Source organism: Mixophyes fleayi, chromosome 12, assembly GCF_038048845.1.
Source record: "Mixophyes fleayi isolate aMixFle1 chromosome 12, aMixFle1.hap1, whole genome shotgun sequence".
Classification (NCBI taxonomy): domain Eukaryota; kingdom Metazoa; phylum Chordata; class Amphibia; order Anura; family Limnodynastidae; genus Mixophyes; species Mixophyes fleayi.
Window position 1 is genome coordinate 23532832 of NC_134413.1, and position 25814 is coordinate 23558645.

The 25814-nt window shown below is 40.8% G+C and overlaps 1 protein-coding gene across 5 annotated transcripts in view; it reads left to right on the top strand.

The window, feature by feature from the left end:
- The window catches only part of KIAA0586 (KIAA0586 ortholog), a 170600-nt gene that overhangs the window by 48615 nt on the left and 96171 nt on the right, over positions 1–25814 (top strand). For 2 of the 5 annotated variants that reach the window (XM_075192979.1, XM_075192976.1), the window contains 2 exons: positions 2323–2410; positions 22742–22807. In XM_075192979.1, the coding sequence (XP_075049080.1) occupies positions 2323–2410; positions 22742–22807 (154 nt within the window). Of the gene's footprint in view, positions 1–2322; positions 2411–18880; positions 19027–22741; positions 22809–25814 lie in introns of those variants that run through there. The other 3 variants (XM_075192980.1, XM_075192977.1, XR_012680255.1) reach the window with 2 other exon arrangements.

Sequence of the window (25814 nt, forward strand, 5' to 3'; positions counted from 1 at the left end):
AATTGCTTTCATATTCCTGTTGTTGGATGTTCAGTTTGTTTTTTTGAACTCAAAGAAAGAAGCGCCTATTTTGCTCAACTTATCTTTCTGTCCATAAACTAGCACCAACCTCCTTTGTCACCTTTGTTCTACAGTAGAATGCATAACAGTCAGTGAAGGGAGGACCTGGATCTTGCTCTAGCTATTTTCTGTTTTGTCCAATTCAAGTCTAAACACAGTCAAGTAACCCTGTAGTTACTCTCTGAGCACAGTTGTTGGGGACCTCAGAGGATTAAATACAGAAAAAAATCCCTCAGCACACCGCTGTTAACCAGTAACATTGCTGCTATTTCTCCTTGTGCATAAAAATTCAGAAATCTTCGTTACATTTGCAAATGCATGATAAGCCACCCGCCTCGTCACGGCGCCTCTGCTAATAGGGTGGTCCTAACTCTAAGCAATGAGACTCCCTATTTTTGCACCGTACATATGTTTTTAAATTGAGAGCTAACTTACCGAGAAGTACCCCAAGAGCCTCCAAATGGCAGTATATCACCTGCACTCCTCATCAACTACTGATGCCAGAGCACAGAGCATGCCTCTCAAACAGACAAAACAGAAAGGGACTTTCTTTTCTGTTTTGACCTCATAGGATTATCAGTTTTATTTTTATTAGCACACAGTCATGGCCCACACACCAAGTAGCAGCTCTGGCCAAATGATTAAGTTATATATGGACAGTCACCAGCACCTATGCTGTGGTTGAACTACATTTCACACTGGTTGAAGCAACTGTACAACAGAACTGGTGTGACAGACGTTGCCCATTCCTGACATAGGTAATTCTACATTCTGATATCTTTAGAGTACACCTGTTGTCTCCGCTCAGTGGAGGCAGCCATATTGTTGTAATTGTAATTGCAATTGTAAAGCGCTACAGAATTTGCTGGCGCTATATAAATAAATGTTGATGATGATGATTGTTGGCTGCACCAATACCTCTGAGAATGTATGCAGCCTATCAAGTTACTTTATACTACAACACTCACACAGCAGCCACCCCGTCGTCCTTCATGTCCTCCATATTGTAAGCCCCCAGGGTATTCAACAGATATGTCATGTGGAAGCCTACATAGAGGGTGTGGGCAAAACTGTTTGATGCAGTTTTACACCAAACAATGCAGCAAAATTATGCATTTGAAATGTTATACTTATATTACGGATAACGGCTACTGATATAAACTTCTAGAACAGGGGATAAGAAGTCTTCAAATAGCTGCAGCCTTTCCCGTAGAGCTAGGTAATTGGATGACCCCTGGTTTTAACTCTAGCGTAGTAGACGTTTATGTGCAGTACAGAAGCGCAGAGGTAGGAGGCAGTAACCAGAAACTAGAAGACAAATACCAGGAGCAGTCCAAGGATCGCGGGTCCGTAGCAAGCGGTAAATCAGTGACGGGTCAAAGGTCAGGGCTGGTTGTAAACAACGACAATCCAGATGGACTAAGCCAAAGGCCAGAGGCAATTATAATTCAAACAGGGCCACAAACAAGCCAGGAATCTGAATTCAGGCAGAGTATCCACAGGTACTGGAGCAGGTCACTTGTTGTGTGGCACAAACGCTATAACCGACAAGGAGGCTAAGCCCTCTCTGCCTTAAGTACAGAAATGGCCCAAGGCAAGAACCTGCAATAATCGGCCTCAGGGGGCTGATAATTAATGAACCTCTACTGCACGCGCCCGGCTGTCAAACAGCTTGCCGGGCGCAGTGGCAGAGGATAGAGGTTGCGCAGGGCAACAGCCGGAAAGCGTCCAGGAGCAAGAGAAAGCGACCAGTCCTGTCTAGCGCGGGGCTCATTACAATTTTTATTAAGTTTTCATTAATACATAGCACAATGCTTTTGATAATTAGTGCACTTGCGATAAATGCGGTCTTTTCTTCACCAGCCATGCATGGGTTAATTAATACCTTTGGTGCATTTTTGCCTGAATTCCTGCTGCCTTTATAAAATATTATAGGATATGATTCACAAACTAAATTTAGTCACACGGATTAGAGTTGCTGTACACAAGTTCGGCTGCTTTTACATTCAGCCCCCAAATGGATTAATCAGAAGCAAAGTGTGACCTGGGATTAAAGTGACAGTAAGACCTTTGTTACACTTACATCATCCTAAGAGAAAACAAAGTGTTTATGTGTGTGTTCCCCGATTTGTGGTCATTGTAAGAGCTGTTGCTTCTGGAAAGGAAGGTGTTACCAGCTGTCCCTTTACAAGAGGCAGCGTTTTTGGTTTTTTTTGTTTCTCATTCTCAATTGCTTTTTAACACATACTATAATTATCACAGGGTCCTGGAGAACCTCAAAAGGAGCATCAGCCAGTGCCTACCCGACTCATACAAGTTGGCGTCAAGTCAGGCGATGGTCCACAGCAAGGTAAATGTTTGTCTGAGTTTTAACAGCCAGTGGTTTGGCAGAGGATGTTTTGCTATGCACATGCTAAGTTTTCTGAGGCTGGTGTGAAAGTGCATTCTGCTAGGAGGTGTGGGACACCCCTACTGAAGGAATGTGCAGCCCAATTCACATTAAAAATACTGCAACCTGACACCAGGTGGCGCCACTGATTTCTGCATTGCTACAGTACACACTGAGATAATGGAATGTGGTTTTGGGATATTGTTTGTGGCTTTTAAGAAACTTTATTAAAATGGTTTCATTGCACTTTAGAGACAAACTTTTTTCTATATATGAATTATCTCCATAAATGTTGCTGCTCTATCTGTCTATCCATTATTTCCTTCTCTACTGCTGCATCTATAGAACTCCCAAGAAGCCGGATGTACAGTACTGTTGATTGTTTGGGGTGTCTCTACCTTCAGTTGTCTGAAATCGCTGTATTTTATTGGGTCTACGCCTAAAAGACTTAACACAAGATATATTCTATTGGCCAATAGGCACAACTGAGACCAGAGTCCAGGGGGTAAATGTATCAAGCTGAGAGTTTTCCAGCGGGTTTGAAAAACCAGTCAGATTCTAGTTATCATTTATTTAGTACATTCTATAAAATGACAGCTAGAATCTGATTGGTAGCTAAAGGCAACATCTCCACTTTTGAAACCTGCTGGGAAACTCTCAGCTTGATACATTACCCCCAGGAGTGGTTGCAGTTATTTGCTCATACTCGATAGCTATTGTTATGTGGAAAGAAAATTTTGACTGTTTTGTTGTTGGGGCTAGTCAATTTTACTATAGCATCTCTGTCTCCGTCCCCGCGGCCTGTCACGTTTCACTGTTACAACATATACTTATTCACATTAATGAATTGATGGCATGAACAAAATGTATCGTCATTAATCCTGTGCACTAGTAGAAACAAACAAACGCAGTAATTACAAATCGGTAAAAGTGAGATTAAAGCACAAAAATAAAATGTTATTGTTGTAACATTGGCAGAAGACAGCGGCCTAGATTTAAAAACATACAAATAGAAAACAATATAATGGACCTTTTAAAGAAAATGTGCAAACACACATAATGTACTAATGCATACCATTTACATACACCGTGAAAAGCATATTTAGAAATGGTTCTAACATACAGTATTTAGTTGCAGATTATCATTAATAGAAACATATACTCTTCTGTTGTAGACAAAGTGGAGACTTTGGTACAATTTATGTCTAATTTTGGGTTTTGTGGCACCCTTGAATCGTTGCTTGGTTTATCCAGCTGTTTTCGGTGATTTAATGCCCTATTATTTATGTAGAGGAGAACCCACACAGGCCTTTTCTATAACGCAAGTTTTTTTTAATATATGTTTTGGCCATAAGAATATTTTCATGTATTTGAAGTCTTTATAGAGGAACAGCTTGAACATTTTTTCATTTGATGATGTGGATAAGATATAATGAATTGGATTTCCTATTGCTGTCCAAAAAGAAACATGTAATCTCTACTTATGTGGATATACAGCGATGACCGGGGATATGTGTGTGCGCTCCTGATGAATGCAGTCGCGTATTAAATCGTCTCGGTGCTCCGGCAATCTCTGTAAACTCTGCTTGAAGAAAACCAGAACAAAGGTAGATTTTTGTGGATGATGTGGATGTCTCATAGACAAACGTACAGCCCTGATGGACAGTGCTCCAATACTTAACCAAAGAAAGCAGACAAGCCTACACATGCCAGACCCAAGTTCAAGACACTGGAATCGCCATAAGCAAAAAATATAATTGCTGCCTACTTTGGAGGGTAAAAAATGCATTTCACACAGAGTTCCTGGCTGCTTTGAACCACTTTAAAGGAGAACTAATTGCGCAATCGCTAAAAGGTCTAAAGACTAGTGGTCAGGGGACAAAAGTTGAGCAAATCGGGAAGATGCTTAATACAAGGAAAGTGTCTTTGACCTTCAATATAATGAGTTACGTAGAATCTTATATAATTGAACAGTTACCGTTTTGACTATCAACATGCTCAGTGATGACTTGACGACCATCATCATCACCATTTATTTATATTGCGCCACTAATTACGCAGCGCTGTACAGAGAACTCGCTCACATCAGTCCCTGCCCCATTGGAGCTTACAGTATAAATTCCCTAACACAGACAGAGACACAGACACACAGACTAGGGTCAATTTGTTAGCAGCCAATTAACCTACCAGTATGTTTTTTTGGAGTGTGGGAGGAAACCGGAGCACCCGGAGGAAACCCACACAAACACGGGGAGAACATACAAACTCCACACAGATAAGGTCATGGTCGGGAATTGAACTCATGACCCCAGTGCTGAGAGGCAGAAGTGCTAACCACTAAACCACTAAGTAATCTAGGCTTTTGCTGGTTGTTGAGATAAAACTGACTTGACCATCTGCAAGACCTTCTATCAGAGATGGTATATAACCGAGAGATGACTGGGGTACACATAGATATGGAGGTTTTAATTGCACACAAGATAAGTCCCGTTCAATTCACATGTGTGTATTTTCTTGTTGTGTTGTGCTAGACTGATCCTCTCTGGAGGAAACCCACACAAACACGGGGAGAACATACAAACTCCATACAGATAAGGCCATGGTCAGGAATTGAACTCGTGACCCCAGCGCTGTGAGGCAGAAGTGCTAACCACTACGCCACCGTGCTGTCCATTGTATAATATATAGATAAAGCCTGCATAGATAGTTATATAGTCAGCGAGAAGTAACTGGAGAATAAATCTGTCTCTCATCCACCTAACAAGACCGGCTGCATGGTTGTTGATCTCTCTTTGTAAAATGTAGACATTTTTTCTATTCCATTATTGAAAGACAGTGTGCAGACACACGAGCCCCTCTGTGACTATATACTATTCCTAGTTTTCCTGACCGGATCAGTGATAGACTGGTCCCTGGATGAGTGAGTAGTGTTCTCCAGCCTTAAGACCCTCATCTTCACCAAAGCTTATGAGTTTCTTTCTTCTAAACCACTGACAAAGGAGTGAAAAGGTATGGACAATAACCATACAATATTTAAAAAGATCTAATTGCCGATATAACTTTTTTCTTCAAGAGACACATTTTAAAGCCCCTTATACCACCTTTTAGGGTAATACTTTCGCCCAGACCTTCCACTTACTATCAGGATTGAAGAGTGAAGGCTCCATTCATCTATTGGTTACCTAGTGATGGTAGGCTCCTATCACTCTTACTCTCCTCTCAGTTCATGCCCCGTAAGTTAAGCAGAATGCCTTCTTTAAAAAAATATTTTCGACCTTGGCTCAGGTAGCCCAACATCACATGGTAGATGGAAGGATCCACAGCTACATTGTCATGTAGTAGGCGCTGAAGTGAAGCATTCAAGCTGTTAAGACTTACTAGAATCAATTAGAAGATACAACCATAGATCTGCACTGCCCTTGATGGTTCCTCTGATGAATAACCCAGATTTAGATCCGGTAATGAGGCAGAGATCCTTTTCCTCAATTACATTACCACACCAAAACATTTCCCCTTCTTTAATGACATCCGGTAACGGTGCAAATTACCTAGTGAATGTTTTTTTTTTACAATTTTTACCATGAAGACATTTTTAGCAAACAATTTCCTTTGTGAGTGTCATGCGCTTCCCCACTAAACACCTGAAATCTGCTACATTCTATATTAATCTGAATACGATCTGATAGACCCACACATATTCAAGTGGGAGGAGGACCCAGCAGTGCCTGGGACCAGAACATTGGTCAGCCATCAGACAGAACTGTTTAAGATCTTAATGTGTGTTGGGATAAAGGAATTGGTAGACAAGTTATATCTCCCTTGATATATGTTCCCCTCCCGGTTATATTCAACCCGTAAACTTCTGAAAGTTAAATTGTTTTTTATTTCATATACAACCAATCCCTTTTCTAAAAATAAAATAAAATTAAAATCTAAATCTATCTCTCTATCTATCTCTATATCTGCAGAAACGTAGTCCCTGACAATGAGCATACCTTCATCATCATCAACATTTATTTATATAGCGCCAGCAGATTCCGTAGCGCTTTGGTTCGTACCATGGAGAATAGGGCCTATACAAACAATATAAAAGAAGTAAACCAGGCATTAGAACAGTGACTATTACATATCTAAGTCTTTTATTAATATTTTTTGTGTGTAACGAAAAAAAATTAGTTGTTGGTTGTTTTTTGTTTTTTTTGGTTTGTTTTTTTAAGGTTTTCATATTTTTTACCTAAAAAAAGTATATGTTCGACCCTGTTCTAAGCCACCTTTTTCTTCCTAGGGGCTTCTGTGTACGGAAAGCCTGTTCACGCTCCATTTAAGTGGAAGCATATATCTCTATCGGCAGCAGAACAAATTGAGTCTGTGACTGTAGGAAACATTGCTAGGGATTGACCGGAAACATTAACTCTAAGATTTGAGCTGTTTTTGTTTTTTTTTAATATATAAATTGAACATACTTGCACCAATTTGGAATAATGAGGGATGCTTGTCGTGCATTTGGTCAGCTGGAACAGAAAAGGCTCTGTGTTTTGTTTTGTTTTTCTACCCAGTGGTGATTATTTTTAATGCCTTCCCTGCTGTAAGAGGCTGGCTCTGCATTGCACGGTCTGGACAGAATCGTTGAAATAAGACATTTCTTGTCTCCGGCTGCTGGGCTGAGCAGTTTATTGTCTCAAACCTATGATTTCCAACCGAGTATTGCTGGAATAAAGTCTACAAGGCTCTGTCAGGCAAACTTTTCAAGTTCCTAATAGGTTGTTTGGAAGCGGGGACAGTGGGAGGGAAGGGCCGCGCTGTCTCGGTGCTGAGTCTGTGGGTTATAGCAGACAGCGCAGCTTGTGTGTGCAGGTCAGTACGCCACAACCCACCCCTCTGCAATTAATTCTTCATCCTCTGATTCTGACAAGTGGAAACAATTTGTTTGGCTTCACGGCCTCTGTCATATTTTCTTTGTAGAACAAGTCTCCTGTGGCATCCAAGAAAAGAACATTTGTATGATTTATTTCTTGCACACAAAAGGCAACATTTTAAAACTGCTACTGAAGCATTAGTCCTAGGTCTAGAAAGGAACATTTTCTTCTTAATCTTTTTTGACCTACTTAATCACACTCTGGAAGAGGTATAGTCAACCTGCAACGTTGCCAGGGGCAAGCGCAGGATTTGTAGAGGGGAGGTTTCCACACCACGCTGCCAGTGGGTGTGACCAGCATGCATGTGGGCGTGGCTATAATTTTAGACAGTGCTTGGCTGCTCTCCATCTATCCTATCCTTTCCTATCCCCATAATATACCTGGGCAATGCTGCGTGCACTACTGTTAGGTCCCTTTTCAAGCAGAGCCGTGTGAAGCTGGGGCAGGGTCCAGCCACCTCAATTATACAGTGCCTCAGGCTTGGAGGAGGGTTTCCAGGCACTAGGAAACCCCCTCGGTTTGCCTATGGTTGCATAGGCCAAACTATGACTGTCCATTTAAACGGTCAGTGGAGCCTGCTGGGATATGTATTCTAGCTGCAGCTTCTTAAACATACAGTACTGAGTGTGTTGCCTGTCATTTTAAATGAACTGCTTTTTTTACACGTTTCATTTTGCTGGAATGTCGCTTGTTCCTTGTGAATGGATAGGCTACTTTCTCATGAATTTTGACTGAGCATACACAATGGCTGCCCCCAGTGAGTGACAGGGACAGGTACACTTTAAACCCTTTAGCGTGTTGTAGTCCTGTGATTTTGCAATCAGTTATCAGTGGATTGTAACTGAAAACAGCTAAATCTGTTATATGGCATTTAGTAGGAGTCAGATCCTTTGGGAGTCCGTTTTACAGATTTACTTATACAGGACTATGCAATATGACGTTATATAGTTGTTTGTTTTTCTTATTTTATATCTTCCCCACTTTCGGCCTGCCACAGTAATTTATTTTGATGAAAAATACTAGTTCATACTTACTTTGTAACTAGTCCAACATTGACCACGGATGATGGTCAGTCTATCGGTTCTGGAATTCTGAAAAAAAATTAAAAAATAAAGGTTGGTCCCTCGGCAGTCTCTTGCAATGTGTCCTTTTATACCTACTTTTATTATCATCTAGTGCTACAGCAATGTGTTCCTAAGCTCTATTTACACACTGCCCGGATCACATGGGGACAGGCTTATTATTCTACATCATACTCTGAACAAACCATACCCTATAACTCCTAAATAGCCAGTCACATAGACCAACTCTGTCTTTTTGTTTCTAGTCCCTTTCAAGGGCAGTCTTTCTGCAAGTACTAACCTGCACCACTAAGGGTATTCAGAGCAACCCTGGCAGCTCGCGGCCCTAGGCCGCCCTCTGTATCCAGCCAGATAAGAAGCCTTGGTAGATGGCTGCTAAAAGTTTTTCTGGCGACACACACTGCCATATCTGCCAAGTTATTCTGGCGACACACACTGCCATATCTGCCAAGTTATGCTGGCGACACACACTGCCATATCTGCAGTAATATTGAGAAGTTGGCCTATGTTGCTGCATGTGTGGTCCTAAATCGATACCATGCCTAAAAATAATCCAATCATCATTATCGAACATTTTTGTAAATGCATTTGGAAGATGACCGTAGATGACCCCTATAGGGCTGTGTTTATGGTCTTCTCCTGACTACACTAACAGCCACCTGGCCAAATTAGACCCCGAATGCCCATCAGCAGGATTGTACTCTCCGGCATTAAAGATTGTTACAGTCTACTTTTATATACTGCATATAAAGTTCTGTATGGTTTATGTGCAGCGTTTATTGTACTGACTAATTTGTTCTATACATTCTGATATTTTTCGGGAAGTGATGGAGAGTGGGTTGTCTGGCCTGGCTCCCTCAGCATAGCCTTGAATGGAAGCAGATGGCAGTACAGAGCTTGTGACCAGTTTCCGTTATCATTTTGCGTACATTCTAATTTAATGAAGGAAAATAACATGTTGTTGCCAGCCTGCTTGGCAGATCTCTGCCCATAATTCAAGTACTTCCTCGTAATGCATTGTATCTTTTATGTCAACTTCAGGCTAAATATTTCAGCGTGGGTTTAAAATATGTGTTTTTTTATTTAAAGTGCAAGTGAAGTCACTATTCGATATTAATATACTTCTAAGGTTGTGTATTCCTTTGAAATTCTTTATCTTAAATGGTCAAAGCATGCCAAGAAATCTGTGCAAAGAAATGGGTACAACCATGAAAAAGGGCCCGTTTTTTGAGAGTCACAGAAGTTAAGTTTAAGAGAACTATAAAACATTTATACCACGTGGACTCCACTTATATAACTGTGGGGAGTTGAAGGTTAAACAACATGCACAAAGGGGGGCTAAGGGTAGGGAAGAGGGGAACAAGGGGGGGAGATGAGTGGGGAGGTGTCCATGAAAGCTTTTTGTGGTGTATAAGGGGGGGGGGGGGGGGGGTGGCTTTTCATGGTGGTATCTATGTACATATAAAGAAGTGTAAGTTGCTCAATCAATTTATAGGCTATAGCAGGTGCTTGAAAGGGTGGGGTTATCCGGAAAGGAACAAACACACACAGAGATCCCCCAGCACACTGCTATAGCCATCAACAGATCTGCCATTTCTACTGTAGATAAAAATGCAAAAGTCTTAGTTGCACACATTTGCAAATGTATGTTAAAGCCACCCACCTCTCCACAGCGCTTTTGCTAATAGGGTGTTCCTAACTCTAAGCAATGAGAGTCCCATATATTTGGGCCATACATATGTGTTTTTAAATTGAGAGCTAACTTACCAAAGAGGTACCCCAGAAGCCTCCAAATAGCAATCCAATGTCAGCACTCCCCCTCAGCTACTGACACCATCATGCCTCTCAGACAAATATGTACATATGTCCACTTACCGGGTTGCTTCCAGTGGGAGGATAACATAGAGACTTCAGTGATGGTCTTTGTGGGTGTGTAGGGTGTAAAATGTATTCCAGCATAAGTATGATTAAGATCGTCTTTCTCTGATTAACCATGGGCTCTGGACCGGCCTAAATAAGTGTCCCCTATCGTGAAGGTAACACGTTATTTTTTCCATGGTTGCGACATGCCAGATGTGCTTCTAAATACTGGTTAATACAAATTTAGTAGCCGCTAGAATATGAGAAACCAGCTTTTTGGAGGATTTGCTAAGGTCCTAGGAGAGGGGGGAGCAGAGAAGGAAGAACCATGGGTCCTTCTAGATCAGTGCCAAACGTTTAGTATTCCTCAGTTGATAAATGTACATAAAATAATTGAAGTTTCCTTCTACTTTAGTAGATATGTCCTCCATCCTTTGTACTCCTTTGCAGTATGATTTCATGCCAAGGTAAGCAAAAAACCCAAATAAACCTGATTGCGCTTAATAAATCAACAATGGTGAGATGGATATGATTTCTGCTGCTATAAAATAGGGAACCTTGTATGTCCCTTGAAAAGCTAAATAAAAATGCTGCAAAGAGAACTCATTCACATCAGTTTCCTTACTCATTGGAGCTTACAATCTAAATCCCCTAACATATACACACACAGACCGAGAGAGACTAAGGACAAATTTTAATAGCAGCCAATTAACCTACCAGTATGTTTTTGGAGTGTGGGAGGAAACCGGAGCACCCGGAGGAAACTCACGCAAACACGGGGCAAACATGCAAACTCCACACAGATAAGGCCATGGTCGGGAATCAAACTCATAACTCCAGTGCTGTGAGGCAGAAGTGCTAACCACTAAGCCACTGTGCTGCCCAATGCTCAATATATACCAGTGTATGTATTCCTAAAACACCAAATCTGAACCATGATAGCGCTAGAGCTAATAAGATATTACATATATCTATGTAATCAATTAAGTAGATGGTGCTATTCAAAAAAGAGATATACTCCAGTTATGCATCCGTCAGTCCATCAGTATGACTGTGCCTTGTCTCAGGCCCATAAAATGGGTAATAATGTTCCCTGGGATGCTCGCACAGCCACGGAGAAGAAGAGTGAAGGTCTTATGTAAAACATCTGGGGGTATATTTACTAAACTGCGGGTTTGAAAAAGTGGAGATGTTGCCTATAGCAACCAATCGGGTTCTAGCTGATATTTTGTAGAATGCACTAAATAAATGATAACTAGAATCTGATTGGTTGCCATGGGCAACATCTCCACTTTTTCAAACCCGCAGTTTAGTAAATATAGGTATCTGATTTTTTGCTCTCGCGGCCTTGTGTGGCCCACCCCACCTTACAATGTAAGAGCTCTTGTTGTCTCCTGTTGGTGGGTTGGCTGGTTTATGGTTGCCCATCGGCAGGCCTGGTTTTTAAAGCAAAAAATGTCATAACAAAAATATAAGTAAATAAATGTTGCTTTATTCTCTGCACTGGGCAGCACAGTGGCTTAGTGGTTAGCACTTCTGCCTCACAGCACTGGGGTCATGAGTTTGATTCCCGACCATGGCCTTATCTGTGTGGAGTTTGTCTGATAAATTGACCTTAGTCTCTCTCTGTCTGTCTGTGTGTGTTAGGAAATTTAGACTGTAAGCCCCAATGGGGCAGGGACTGATGTGAGTGAGTTCTCTGTACAGCGCTGCGGAATTAGTGCCGCTATAGAAATAGTTGATGATGATGGGTATGATGCAGAGATATAATACAGACATGCATTAAGACCCATACATTGAGACAGAAAGTGAGAGGACTCTGATCACTAGAGGAGATTTTTTTGAACATCATGTGTTCAGTAGGATTCTTTTTGTACTTTTTTTGTATTTGTGCCATTAATGATCATGTGCATCTAAAGGTGCCCTTCTATTCTTCCCCAATGTATCTCACAATGAGTCGTTCTGTTCCAGCCCTGTCAGTGTGGTGGATGTGCAGCTGCAGAACATCAGACATGAAAGCACATCCTGTCCGCCCCTTCTCACCCTAACCTCCCCACCTTCTGAGCACACAAGAGAATTCTTCTTTTCTCCCCAATATTGATGATCTAGGCCAGAATTGCCTTTTACGTCTTGTGTGCAGTTGATTTGTTTTATATTGAATGTTTTTATTATTTTAAGACATATTTTTAATGCTGCTCTCCGGCACCGTTTGATGATCCCCAAACATTAGCTGCACATAATGGAAGACCTGCCCTAATGCGGCAAATGTGGGGACATTGTAATGTGATTTGGCTGTTCAACACACATACAATTTAATAACACATGTCTGCTCACAGATCTGGTTGTCCAGCGCTTGTGTGTAATGTGTGTGTGTGCAGGAATGTATATCTAGCGCCACACAGATGGTGTATGTAGTACCTTACAATAACACAAGAAACAACACAACATCAGTGTAACAAGTACAACAGGAAAAGAAAATATTAGGATTGAGGTCCCTGTCCCAAAGAGCTTACAATCTAAATTATATACATTTCTTTTATTGTTGATTAATATCACTCTATTGCTTGTTGGGTTTCATTTTTCTGTAACTCTATTTTGATGGATGACTTTTAAATAGTTTTACCAGGCTATATATAAATAATAAAATAACCTGTAAATTAATATAGTACCTAGATGTAGACCTCCTAATTAGATAATCATCTAATGGCACGTATGCAGTAGTCATAGTCACAAAACACCTTATGCCCCACTGCAGCTGAAGATATGATCAATCCTCTTATTGTGCCCGTATGACTTGTATGGGACGCCTGAGACAGGATCTGATAACTCGAAATCACCCAGCTTTGTGTGAGCTGTTCCTCATTTCCTGGCTTAAAATTGGCATTCAAGCATCTTGGCCATAACTCATCACACATGCATTTGCTGATTAGATTATGGGGGAGGTGAAAAGGGTTCAGCACAATTAAATTCCAGAGACTAAACAATAACATTTAAAGCAGTGTCTGTAATTCAATTCACAGTTCCATCCATTAACTCATCTCCTTATTACTAAGTGAGATTTTCTGTTCACCCACAGAATTCAATTAAATGGTCACCACCATGAAAACAAATGTATATTGGCAGTTCTCAATGTTACAAGAGTAAAATGTCAAGTTATATTTTTTTCTCTGTTGATTTGGAATCACCTTGTATCTACAAGAGCCTTGAACGACGGCCAAGTCTCCACTAGCCATACCTCTTGCTCCATTAAGTAAGGGACTTGCTGCAGATTCGCTAAGCCACATGACCATTATGTATTTGCTTTTCCACATTTGTTTGTGTTATTTGCGGAAAGGCATTTACCATCTTTGCTGTGAGTAGCTGAATAGGAAAAGTTTGACAGTCTAAAATGACTAATAACATGCAGTAAGATAATGTCTAGCAATGACGAACATAACACGTCAGTCATCTTACAGATCGAATGAACCCCTACAACACTGTATGTTTAGCTTATTGGAACTGCAGATATTTAAAGGGCATACCTGCTCAAATCTTCTTTTGTAAATTCATAACATTTACTCATATAAGCTTTTTTTCTAAGGGTTAATTTATGTGTTAGAGAGCAGCATCGCTGTCACAGACACGTTACCAAGCCTGACGAGGTCTACTGTAATGAATAGGGAGAGAGAAAGCTCAGACCTCTATCTTTTCAAACTGGAATAAAAATCATCCGATTATCAATTGCGATAGTGTGAACTTCCCTTTTTTCCTTTGTAAGATTTTGTCAAGGAACACAATGCACAGTCATTGTCTTAAGCTAGGTACACACTACAGGGTTTTCGACCGCTCGTTCAAAAGTCGGGTCAGTGTATGTAGTGACACGATGGTCGAAAGTCTGCCCAAATGGACGATTGTCGCCTCATTTGGTTGGTCGTACCGTTTAATATTTTTGTTCCAATCTCGTTTCCATTGTGTAGTGTGTAAACTTCCGACCGATCCACGACAATCCTCCGATACTTTTTCGACCTGGGGGACGTGTATATGTAAATTTGTGATCCCTGTACCAGTCCCACGTGGTGCGGTATCTGCACATCACAGGCTTGTGTTTTGTATAGATGTGTACTGCACCTGTCTGGCTGCAGACCATTACACGTGTATAAAGCACGTGTGTTATTACCCTTTGCATCAATGTTGTGAAATTGCAATCATTGCTCACGACAACATGGCTGTAAAACGTCGCTAAAGGGACGTCCGCTCTTCCCTTTATCGTCTAAAACAAGGCTAGTGTGTATGCAGTCCATGGACCGAGCGATCGGACCATCGATCGCATGTAAAATCGATCGGCATAAAAAGTTGGAGGAAAATTCTGTAGTGTGTACCCAGCTTTACTGTATTTTCTGCCATTTCCAATAGTCACCGGATAGATCCTGATTAAATGCGTTTGTTGATTCAGATGAGTGATTGATCTGAATGCGTATGCTCTGTAATTTGGGTTCCAACAACCTAATTGGCCAGTAGAAGTGCAGTTTGTTAGAGCACCTTAATCCTAATGAGCAGGCTTAGAAAATACACTGGGAAATCTTTAGCTTGTAAATATCTTTGTGTTTACAGGACGTGCAATTTGCAGTTTACTAGTGAAAATGGTGCAACCCAGCCTAGTGTTTTTCAGATATGTGTGAATCTCGGTGTGAAAGACGATGTCCCACAGTCTACAAGAACCGCTTTTAGTTTTGTTTTGAAATACACACCTCTAAACTGGTACTTTTTTATTTATTTTTTATTTTTTACTGAATCCATTATGTATTTAAATTACGGATCTCCTCAAAATCCTATCTCCATCAAAGTCGTGCCTGGAACTTTGCAAAGCGGCCTCCTCTCCCCCACACGCTAAATAATTTACTCCATGGTGACATGTAGCAAATACACCTGGCTTTGTTCCTGCCACCTTTTGAAAATGAAAGTGAGCACCTTCCAGAATTACCCCGCAGGTTAGTTTTGACAGTAGAATGTTCAATTCCATTTCAACATATTGTTTCATCTGCTTACAGTACATTTAGACCGTGCCGTCCTCTCCATTTAGCCACTTATATGTCATCTGCAGTATAATTTAATTATCACTGGAGTGTAAGATTACACTAATGCTTGGGTATGTTAAAAGCCTTCCTTGGTTTGATACAACTTGTCTACGGTGTTATGTTACGAGGGAGAAATGGAAAAATGATTTTACCCATAAGACAGCAGGCGTCGGATATATATTTATGTATGTTTATATGCTTTTATTTAGCTGGAGCCACCAGAGAGATATGTATCACCTGTGTAAAAGTACATATATGGGGGGAAAAAGTACAAATATTAAAGAATAATAAAACTACATAAATTGGAAGATACTGTAGTCTTCGGGGGTAAAATTCAATTGTTGGTGATGTGCCGCCAAACATTGCGCGTTGCCGGGTAATATGGTACAGTGATCTCCGCTCATTTTCCCTCGTATCTCTAGGGGCGTGCGGGATAATGAGCCGATATTTTAGTAAACAAAATTGAATCCCCACCTTGGAGTCAGTGCCAGTGGTAAAAGGTTGTTGCTATTGTTAAAATCTTACCATTTTTTTTTTTTGCAGGGAATTTAATTGACCACGTTACTGGTGGTCAACGGCCTGCGAACCATTACCGCTACCACTTGAATAGTGTGCATAATTATCGTCGGTATGGCAATTTCAACAATGATTTTTGCTCGCAGCTCTGAGAGCCACGAGCAGAAATCTGCATTAAAATTACCGTACTAACGGTAATAGTGAGCGGGCCGCGTTATTCTGACGAGTAACGCAGTCATTTGAATTCCCCACCCTTTGAGTCCTCTTTTAATTTAATTTACGTTTGATTAGAATTAAAATCTACTATTTTGTATTAAAATATAACTGCTGTGTAATTGTATGCAAAATAACAGTATACTATGACTTCAAATTAGTTTTCATAGTTGGTAGAACAAACTTGTTTTGTAAAAATGGGGCAATATATACCCATCCTGAATGGCATGGCAACTCATATTTTGGGGTCTGTACTGATCCAGAGTTTTACAACCCCTGTTATAAGTGCTTCCATTCCGGGCCTGATTATCCAATAGGCTGCAGCCTAGAGTGCAAGTTTGTTGTGGGGTGCGCAATTTTGCAGGGAGAGGCATGAGGATAGCTGTTTTCCAAAGTAAAAAGAAGACTTGAAAGAAATGTAGTAGGATTTTAATCTTGACCTGTTCCCATGGTAAAGACTGAAAATAATGAACATAAGCATTGGTGGGAGGTATGTATGTATTACCCAGTATTGTTTTATTACGGTTTGTTCCCAATTGTAAATAGCTACGTAGTCTGCTGGTGCTATATAAATGTTGATGATAATTATGGGATAAGGAAGTTGTATTTTAAATTAAGGATGAGTTCGTTTTTGCCTGGCATGGAACACAAGAAGGCACTAAGAGCATATTAACTTAGGGCGGCCTGACCCTTAAACCAAGCCCTGATGAAAACTGGCGCAAAGTTAAAAGGTTTTGTAGCCATTGCACCCAATCACATTCTAGATGCAGATTAGAGAATGAAAACAAACATCTGATTTGCTAAGCTGGACAGCACAAACTTCTCTCCCTTGCACAAGTTTTCAGAAGTGTTTTCCTATTATATCTGTAGATATTTACATTGTGAGTAGTGGCTGTCATGTTGTTTACTCTCTGGAATAATACAACTATGTGTAGAATGACTGCTGTAATAGTAACAGCACTCATTACTTGGGATGCCTGTGTTTAAAGCAGAAAAAGGATTGTTCCTTATATCTGATTGCTCTGTTGAAATTATTCCAATTTAAAAGGCAAGAACGCTTACTGCCCCGGGGAGCAGAATGTATGGATGATAATTCCTGCACTGTCTGGGTGGTGGGTTGTATACTGTAACCTTTTGCTTTGGGCTTATTGTAACTTTACCTCATCTGAGGAAGTAATTTATTTTACTAGTATTAAGAAATACAAATACTTACAGATATAGGGCTTTTTTGTTGAACAACTTATTATTTTTATTAATCTTTATTTCTAAAGCGCCGACGTATTATGCAGAAGTGTACATTGAGGCGATCATGAGATAAATAACATACAAAGGTAAAAATGCAACGGCTCAAATTAGTTTACAATCTAAGAGGTGCAGGGAACAATTAATAAAGTATCACCAGCAAGTGTTGAAATACGCAAGTAAGGGTTCAATTTAAGTTCTGTGAATATTTTACCTTGAAAATATTGGTGCGTCAACCATTATTTATGCATGTGTAGACAGTCGTCTTGCCTTTTTAAGGTGAGGTGCAGTTCCCAGAATGCTTAGCCACAGATGTCAAGTTATGACAAACAGACCGCACTAGAAGAGTGGCCCCCTGGTAATTAGTTATGCATGCTTTTGGGATCACTGAATAATTGCACCCAGGCAGCTAAATAAAAACGGAGCCTCTTTGCTGTAACTCTTAATCTTGCACATTAGCATTGTATTATGTACAGTAACTATTTGTAGAACATCTAATTATTTGTTCAAACAATCCTCAGTTTGTCATTAAGCACCATCCTATGCTGGAAACTTGTATTAAGATGATTGTCGAGATGGTTTATATTACCTGTAAAGGTTTATAGTACTGTGGTTTAGACATACACAAGCCCCTCCCTCTTTTCATATATGTAAAGCAGCTGCATACAAGTTGATTTCTGATTGGTCACAAGTCGAGTTGTGCGCCTTTACGCCTGTGACCTGGTGTTGTGGAGAGAAATCACTTTAATGATGGCTCTGCTACATTGTATCGTCTGCGCTGACTTAAATCAAAGCTGGTAATGAGTAGCGATCAAGAAGGTTGTTTCTAGCCTGTGTCAGGAGGAGCCCGTTTTTTTCTAGCAGTGCCACATGGCTGTTCCTTGTTTGCATCAGTACTGCCTGACTTATTGTCTTCTGTTAATTCTCTGGGGTAGTGGTCTGACTTTGGTGAATGAGCCAATTGTTTTCCTTTGTGTTGCCCATCAAGTCAGTCCCCCATCTGGTTTGTATCAGACTGTTTTCACAGCCAACAACTGCTGCCTTTGCTATATCCTGACACTCAAGGGCCCCCTGCTATCAAAGCATTACTGTGATAGCATGTGTGTCTGGGTCCATACAGCTGTGCAATACAGCTTGAAACTATTACACAAGAAATACTAACTTAGAACTTGAACTGTCTTTTTCATTTCTAACAAATAATCTATATACTGGTGAGTATGAACACTGTCACACCTCAGGCATGAGTGCGATGAACTAATCGCCACGGCAGATAATTCACTGTGTAATTCATCCTACCTTTCTCCAAATGTAAAATTATTTTATGTTTGTTTAAAAGAACACTTACTCCCTGTGTCGCCATATATATATAATTGATATGAAGAGACGAATAAACCATTTAACCATGATAAATCAGGACAAGCTCTAGAGTAGAGTCAGTTTTTTGTTTTATAGGCAACGCATGCTAGAATTTGTATCACAGAAACCGCAAACGAACCACAAGTTACCTAGGTCATCTAAGCAATATATATGTTTCTACAATGTGTCTAGGTATATCGGGATAATCAGGAGATGAAAGCAGTCCCAGGGTTTGACAGTTGAAGTTCCAGCCCCACAACACATCTGAACAGCCAATGATTGGGTCACTTGATAAATGTTATTGTCCTGTTGGTGACCTGAAAACCACAGTAATAAAGGTTTAGACAATGAGAACTTTGGGACGTTTAAACCACATGGTTAAGACGTTATGTTTGAGTGTCGTTTCATCGTCTTTCGAGGGCCCCTAAAGAAAGTGTAGAGCACTGAAATGATCGTTGAGGATTATTCTGTAATGAATTTTACACTTTATTAAATGTTTTTTGATATTTTTGCCAAATATATATATATATATATATATATATATATATATATATATATATATATATATATATAATATATAATGTATATGTGTGTATGTATGTAATTATTTTTTATCTTTTAAGGACTGTACACAGTAGAGATTATATTGAGTGCAGTCCGTCTTGGAGTATTGTGTGTGTGTGTGTGTGTATATATATTTTTTCATTATGCGGGTAAACAGAAATGGACATTTATAAGAACTGGTAGACAGACGTATGGGCAACTGCAGCAAGTTTCTCAATCCCATAGCAACCAGTCAAATTTTTGCTGTAAATATTCTATTGTAATTGTAGAAATTTAGGCAAAAGTCATGTTGCTAAGAGTTACTGCACCTTATTTGCACAATTATATCTGTGTAGCAGTTGCAGTAAATGGCCTCATATAGGTCTGTTAATGACATTTCTTGCAGCGTAAAGCAAGTGTACACTCAGGACTGAGAGATGATTTGCCCAAGTGTGTTGCTTGGTAGAGTGAAGCCGATATCCTGCCATTTGTTAATTTGACCACTGGGGGTGCTATTGTATTGGATTCTGTGATTCAGCTGGCCAAGATGGATGATTATTATTAGATGTACTGTTGAAGTGAAATGTTCTCACTTTCTGACCTGGAGAAGAAAGGAATATAATCTAGTACAGAGTTTAAACAAGGCGTGTTGTACAAAGTTTTATAAACTATTCATTTACAAACATTTTGGTCAGTTATCTATGATACTTGGCCAGACTTGCTGATCCACATTTCCCATAATGCTTAGCAAGCCTCAGAGGATTACCCAACCCTGAGGTAGATGCTTACAAGCTGTGTTCTGTGAAGATTGCCTCATCTTTCTGGCTTGTAACAAGCCACCTTTCCGGGCAGGGCTTAGGAGTTGAGGGCCCTGACTTCTGCAAGAGGTGTTAATCTCCTTTGCTGTCACTATCTGTCATAAACCAGATAAATTCAGCTCATTTCTAAGTGGACAACAGTCAGTTGCAGATCTCTCCCACTTTTGGAATGAATTCTTTGTGGGAGAGCAGTATCCTCATATCATGCAAATATAGAGGTGTTTGCCAAATTATGTCAGTCCCATGCTCTGGGAGAAAGATATTGGAAGCACTCTATCTCTCGCATAAGTAACAGACTAATTATAGTACACTCCAACATCTTAATGTCTTCTCCTCATCCATTGTCACTGCATTACAATTACTCTTTATACCAGCAATTCTCAACCTTCTTCATGTTATAACACACCTGCTTCATAATTCATTTTTTATGTGACATTCATGCATTGTATTGTGATAAACGCGTAGTCATAGAAAATTACGAGAAAACACATGAAATATATTTTTTTACATTTTTGAAGATAAAGGGGGGTATTCAATTTCAGCTCGCCGCTCAGGGGGCTGCGAGCTGAAATTCCGCGAGTAATTACCGTATTAACGGTAAGATTTTTAGAGCGCTCATCCTCATTCTTCCTCTCTATCTCGGAGCTCTATTTATTATGTAGAGAAAGCACCATATACGGCAAAAACTGCTGTTTTCCCGGCAATTAAAAATCATTGTTATAGCTACATCATAATAAATAGGGGTTATCACGGCAATTGGGTTTCTGGGATCCATCTCGGGACCCTTGGGACTAGCTGTAGCAGGGGTGAAGAGGAAACTAGAATACCGGATGATGTTTTTGCTCATAGAGGGAGGATGTGATCTATTCGTGACTCGATATGACAGGAGGAGGAATTCTTGACTGGACTCCGTAGTGGGATAGTTGGCTGCAATCTGGACCTAGTGAACTGGAACCTGGACGCAGAAACAGAGAGAAAAGACCCACGGCCATGGACTCTGTACCCCCAAAAGTCCAGAAACTCTGAATATTGCTGTGCCAAGCCTGGGACTGAGAAGGCTCAGATCTCAGGCAGGGAATACCAGGGTTGGCTACCGCCTGGACTCTATAGCCTGGAACTGGCCCCGGGTAACCTACCTGTGACGCAGGTCACAGGTAGGAACTCTGGGTGAGCAACCCCAAAGGGATTAGATCACCCTAGAACCCACAACCTGGCCAAGCCTGGAACTTCCAGACATGCAGAGATGGCTCCAGGAGTTGGAAGACTTAGAGCAGCAACCTACTACCCCAAAGTCCAGTAGGTGAGTCGGAGGAATAGGCAGACGTGAGCTGGATCCACACAAGGGGTTAATAGCTGACTTTGTACAACAGCAGATAGTAACACTGGAGTAGCAGAAGGACCCTGAATCCACAGAAGAGTTAATGGATGAAGTCTGTACAGCAGCAGATGGTAACATTGGAATAGCAGAAGGAACAGCAAACAAACAGCAACAGTGGTAGGCTGGAACTAGGAACTAGCAAAGTGTGGCACGGGCAGTTAGTTGAGTGTAGGAGTTGACTTTTATAGTCTGCAGAGGGAGCTATTTGGTGGATGAAGTCAGGTATCCGAGAATAGGCAGGATGTAACACATTGTCTCACCCAAGTTGGCAGCCTCCAGTGCAGCAGACAGAAGTCAAGCTTTGTCCCAGGATTTAGAATGCTACAGTCTGACAGGAGGGAGATGCACGGTGATATGATACCGCCAAGTGGTGTAAACAGGGCTAAGGCCCCGATTCATGACAGGGGTCTATTTATCATTGGGGACAATGAGGCGGCCATAACGATCATTATGTATCATTTCATATGGCAGCTACTTACCATGTGGGGCTGTTCTGGGAGTCCCAGTGAAGACCCCCTCCTCTGAGTTGGGCTTTTCTGTTCTCCGGCATACGAACACTGTCCGCGTAAGAAGGAAGTGCTGTGCACTAGTGTTTTTACCAGGTGAGGGATCCAACGAAACTGGAGAGGCTTCAGCTGAATCCTATGTTAAAGGCCTTTTCACAGCTTAGTTAATTCTCTAATACCACTATACCCATAGAGGTCTATGGGGAACGCGGTAAGCGCTCCTAAATAGGTTAAGGCCGGATAAACCAATGATTTCTACGGCGTTCATCCTTTGTTCAATTAAAAAAACAGCCTTTTGCCGACATTTACACCAGCATGTTGGCTCCTCACCACTTGTCAAATAGACCCCATAGTTTCACTCATTCTCTTTCGCTCATTATCGTTCTCTCTCTTTCTCACTTATCTCATTCCATTTCTTTCTCTCTCTCTCTCTCATATTCTCAATCACTGTTTGGATCTCTTATTCTCTGTCACTCTCTTTCTCTATCTCTCTTTCTCTTTCATCATGTTAGTTTTGTCACGCGGAGCGGTTCCAGGGGCCGTGCAGGTGTTCACCTTGAAATCTGCCCGCTGTATCAGTAGGCACACTTGCGCAATTCAGAAGTGTGGCAATACAATTTCTGCCCTTCGTAAATGACCCTTACTGGCTGGTAATCACTGCCTTTATTTATTGCAATCACACATTAAACCACAGGTGTAATTATGACATGTCTGCTTTAAATCCTACAAGTCATACCTTAGTTGGTAAATTGAGCTCAGAACTAATTCTCACATATTTAATCTGACATATTTTGCATGTTTATTGCAGTGCTACAGGAGGATTCAGATCGAACCCTGGTTGAGCCCAGTGTTTACCTCAGCTCTGTGTTTTCAGGTACGAGTTCCATGTATTTGTACTTTATTTCTTCAGTTTTATTTCTACTACTACTTCTTTGACAGCTAAACCTTAAATACAACTATATAATAGTTACTGACCACAGTCTCGTGTATGCAAATCAGAACTGTAGACATTTCAGAAACGTTTAATCATTGGTGAAGATTTTTTCCCCCTTCAGTCGACCCAGACTTCCTATATTTAAATCTATTGCAAGTACAGTCATTCATTCCTTTGTCTGAAGAGTCTGGTGAGAAGAAAAGCTTGTACAAAGCTGCATAGGATGTGTAAATCGTAAATATCTTGCATTCTCTCAAGGTATGGGGATTTTTACATACATTGGCTTTTCATAGTTGATTAACTTGTATTCTATGTTTAGTGGCCTTTTAAAAATAATGTCCTGTGTGCCAGACGCTGAAGACGTCTCCATTTGATGTGACGTTTTTTAGAAGGAAATTCTATCCCCAGAGAGGTGTGGCAGTGGGGAGATTAAGACTTCAGACCTTTTGAGGCTGTTGAATGACATGCTAATTATCACATCTTAGTATGAGCATTGTACAAGAGCCCTTAGTAAAGGGTAGTTGTACTGGATCAGAATGCGTTCCTAGGTTTTGAGAGCTTTTTATTTCTTTAGTGAGATTATTTTATAGTGGTTTCACTTCTAAGCAATTTCCTTTTAGCATCCAGTATTTGAATTTAATAAGCCCTGGGCAAGATTCTCTTTACAGTATAATGACCTGCTGTGGAGCTTTTGGCTCTATATAAACAGGATACCTATACCTGTCTGTCTGGCTATCCCATATACATAAAGGGATTGGTGCACACACCCCTCCAGCATTTCTAGAAAGTGGGGTGTAGCCGTGTGATCTCTGTACCACACAGACAGTCAGCCTTCGACAATGGTCTTCAGCAAGACGTTGAAGATCCTTGAGACGTAACACCTACACGTATTAAAGCAGGAATTGTTCGTTCCATATATTGCAACATATAGAATACTGGACAATAAGCTTCATAGTCATCCCTGATCTGGCCGTCCCATTCTGGTAATGTATTTATGCAGGATAACCATCTCCCAGTATGTCTTACGACAAGGCCACACATCCAATCAGGTGTCACCTCTTCCCCCCCTAAATGTCTCAAATTTACTTTCAAATTGTGCCTGCTTCTCCCTTTTCTCCCAAATGATCATCATTGTCATCTGTGCTACAAAATAACTAGTTATATAATATTATCCCTAATTAGTTGATGTTATCTGCATCTTTAGAGAAATACTATCTACACATATCCTGTGATATCGCAGACACTGCCCCAAGACAACTGCAATGCCCAGTAATTACCCAGTTGTAATTGATAGCATCTTGATCGGGCATTTTGGTAAATGCAGTCAGAAGATATCCACATATATGTGGGTCAACTTTCAACCACTCCTTTTTAGGCCCCAGAGGTGACCCATTCGCTTGGCTGGATCTTCAGATTTCGCTACCAATGTGTGTGTTTGGACCATTTGTACAGTGATTCAGTCGCTTTCAGGCCGAGCAGCAGAACTGCTGCATGTATGGCCAGTTATAGGGGCATATTCAATTGTTGGCGTTACTGCCTAAAGTAACGCGGCGTGAACACTATTACCGTCATTACAGTAATAGTGCGCGTAAATACCGTTATTACGGTACTTTTCTCGCTGAATTTCAGCTCAGGGAGCTGCAAGCTGAAATCCGGCTTAGTATTACCGTAATCACGGTAATACTTTTTCGGCGTCGGAAACCGCCAACAATTGAATATGCCCCATAAAGTCATTTGTTGACAGGAGATATCACCAGGTGATAACTAACGGCTGTGCAAGAACATATGAGGAGTCTCATTGGTGGTTCTCAGGATTAAACAAACACAATAACACACACAATAACATTAACTCGGTGGCACAAACCACAAATAGGAATGGGTTTTTAACCTATCTCATCTCGCTTTCTAGATTACTTTATGTGCATTATAATTGTGATCCATTGCTGAGCTTTACACCATCGGGCTCCGCACTCAGAGTCCTTGATGTAAGCTTCTAAGTTCCCAGATTCTGTACAATGCAGTGCCTCCTCTGCTGACTATAATGTGTGGTTCTATGATATCATATTACACTATAGCTCATATTAAAATGTGCGATGACAGTACTGCAAATTCCAGATCAGTTATTGGTGGAGCAGAGTTTGGGAAAGGCTAAAACACAGGAACACCATAAAATGCTGCAAGCATAACATTTGGGGTAGCTGTCAGTGCTGGCTATTCGTTGAATCTGTAAATATGTCTGATATTAATATATGTTCGTCTGGAGCGTGGATGCGATGGAGAACCCCTTTAGATACACACACCATGTATTCAGTGATGGTTTCCCTTTAAAATGACTATAGCTTCAATGAGTCGCTCTTATGGATGTATGTTTACATTCAGTGACTTTATTTACCCTATTACCTGAGTCTCTATAGTCTATACCACTGGGATGCCTCGATATTTTGCCTGGTTTAAGGTGTAATATTCTCGAACACCTGTGTTCCTCATTACATTTCCTGCTTCATTTCTGTTCTGTGTGACTCCACCAGTAATGAGCGCTCTATTTCTCCCACTTTCTGAATGATGATAAATCCTAACACTTTAGCCCGGAGTGTGTTGATTGCTTAGTGGGGGATTTAAAAACATTGACTGAGAATTCTGCAGGTGCTGTAAGGGATGTAAGAGAAAGCTCTGCAGCTGTGCAGTGTGGGCTTGTGTTGGTAGCAGAAGGCATCATTTTGTGTATGGTATTCATGCATGTTGTATTATGGGTAGTGGGCTGCGTGTTTTATTATGGGAGGTGGGCTACGTGTTTTATTATGGGAGGTGGGCTGCGTGTTGTATTGTAGGCGGTGGGCTGCGTGTTTTATTGTGGGCGGTGGGCTGCGTGTTTTATTATGGGAGGTGGGCTACGTGTTTTATTATGGGAGGTGGGCTGCGTGTTGTATTGTAGGCGGTGGGCTGCGTG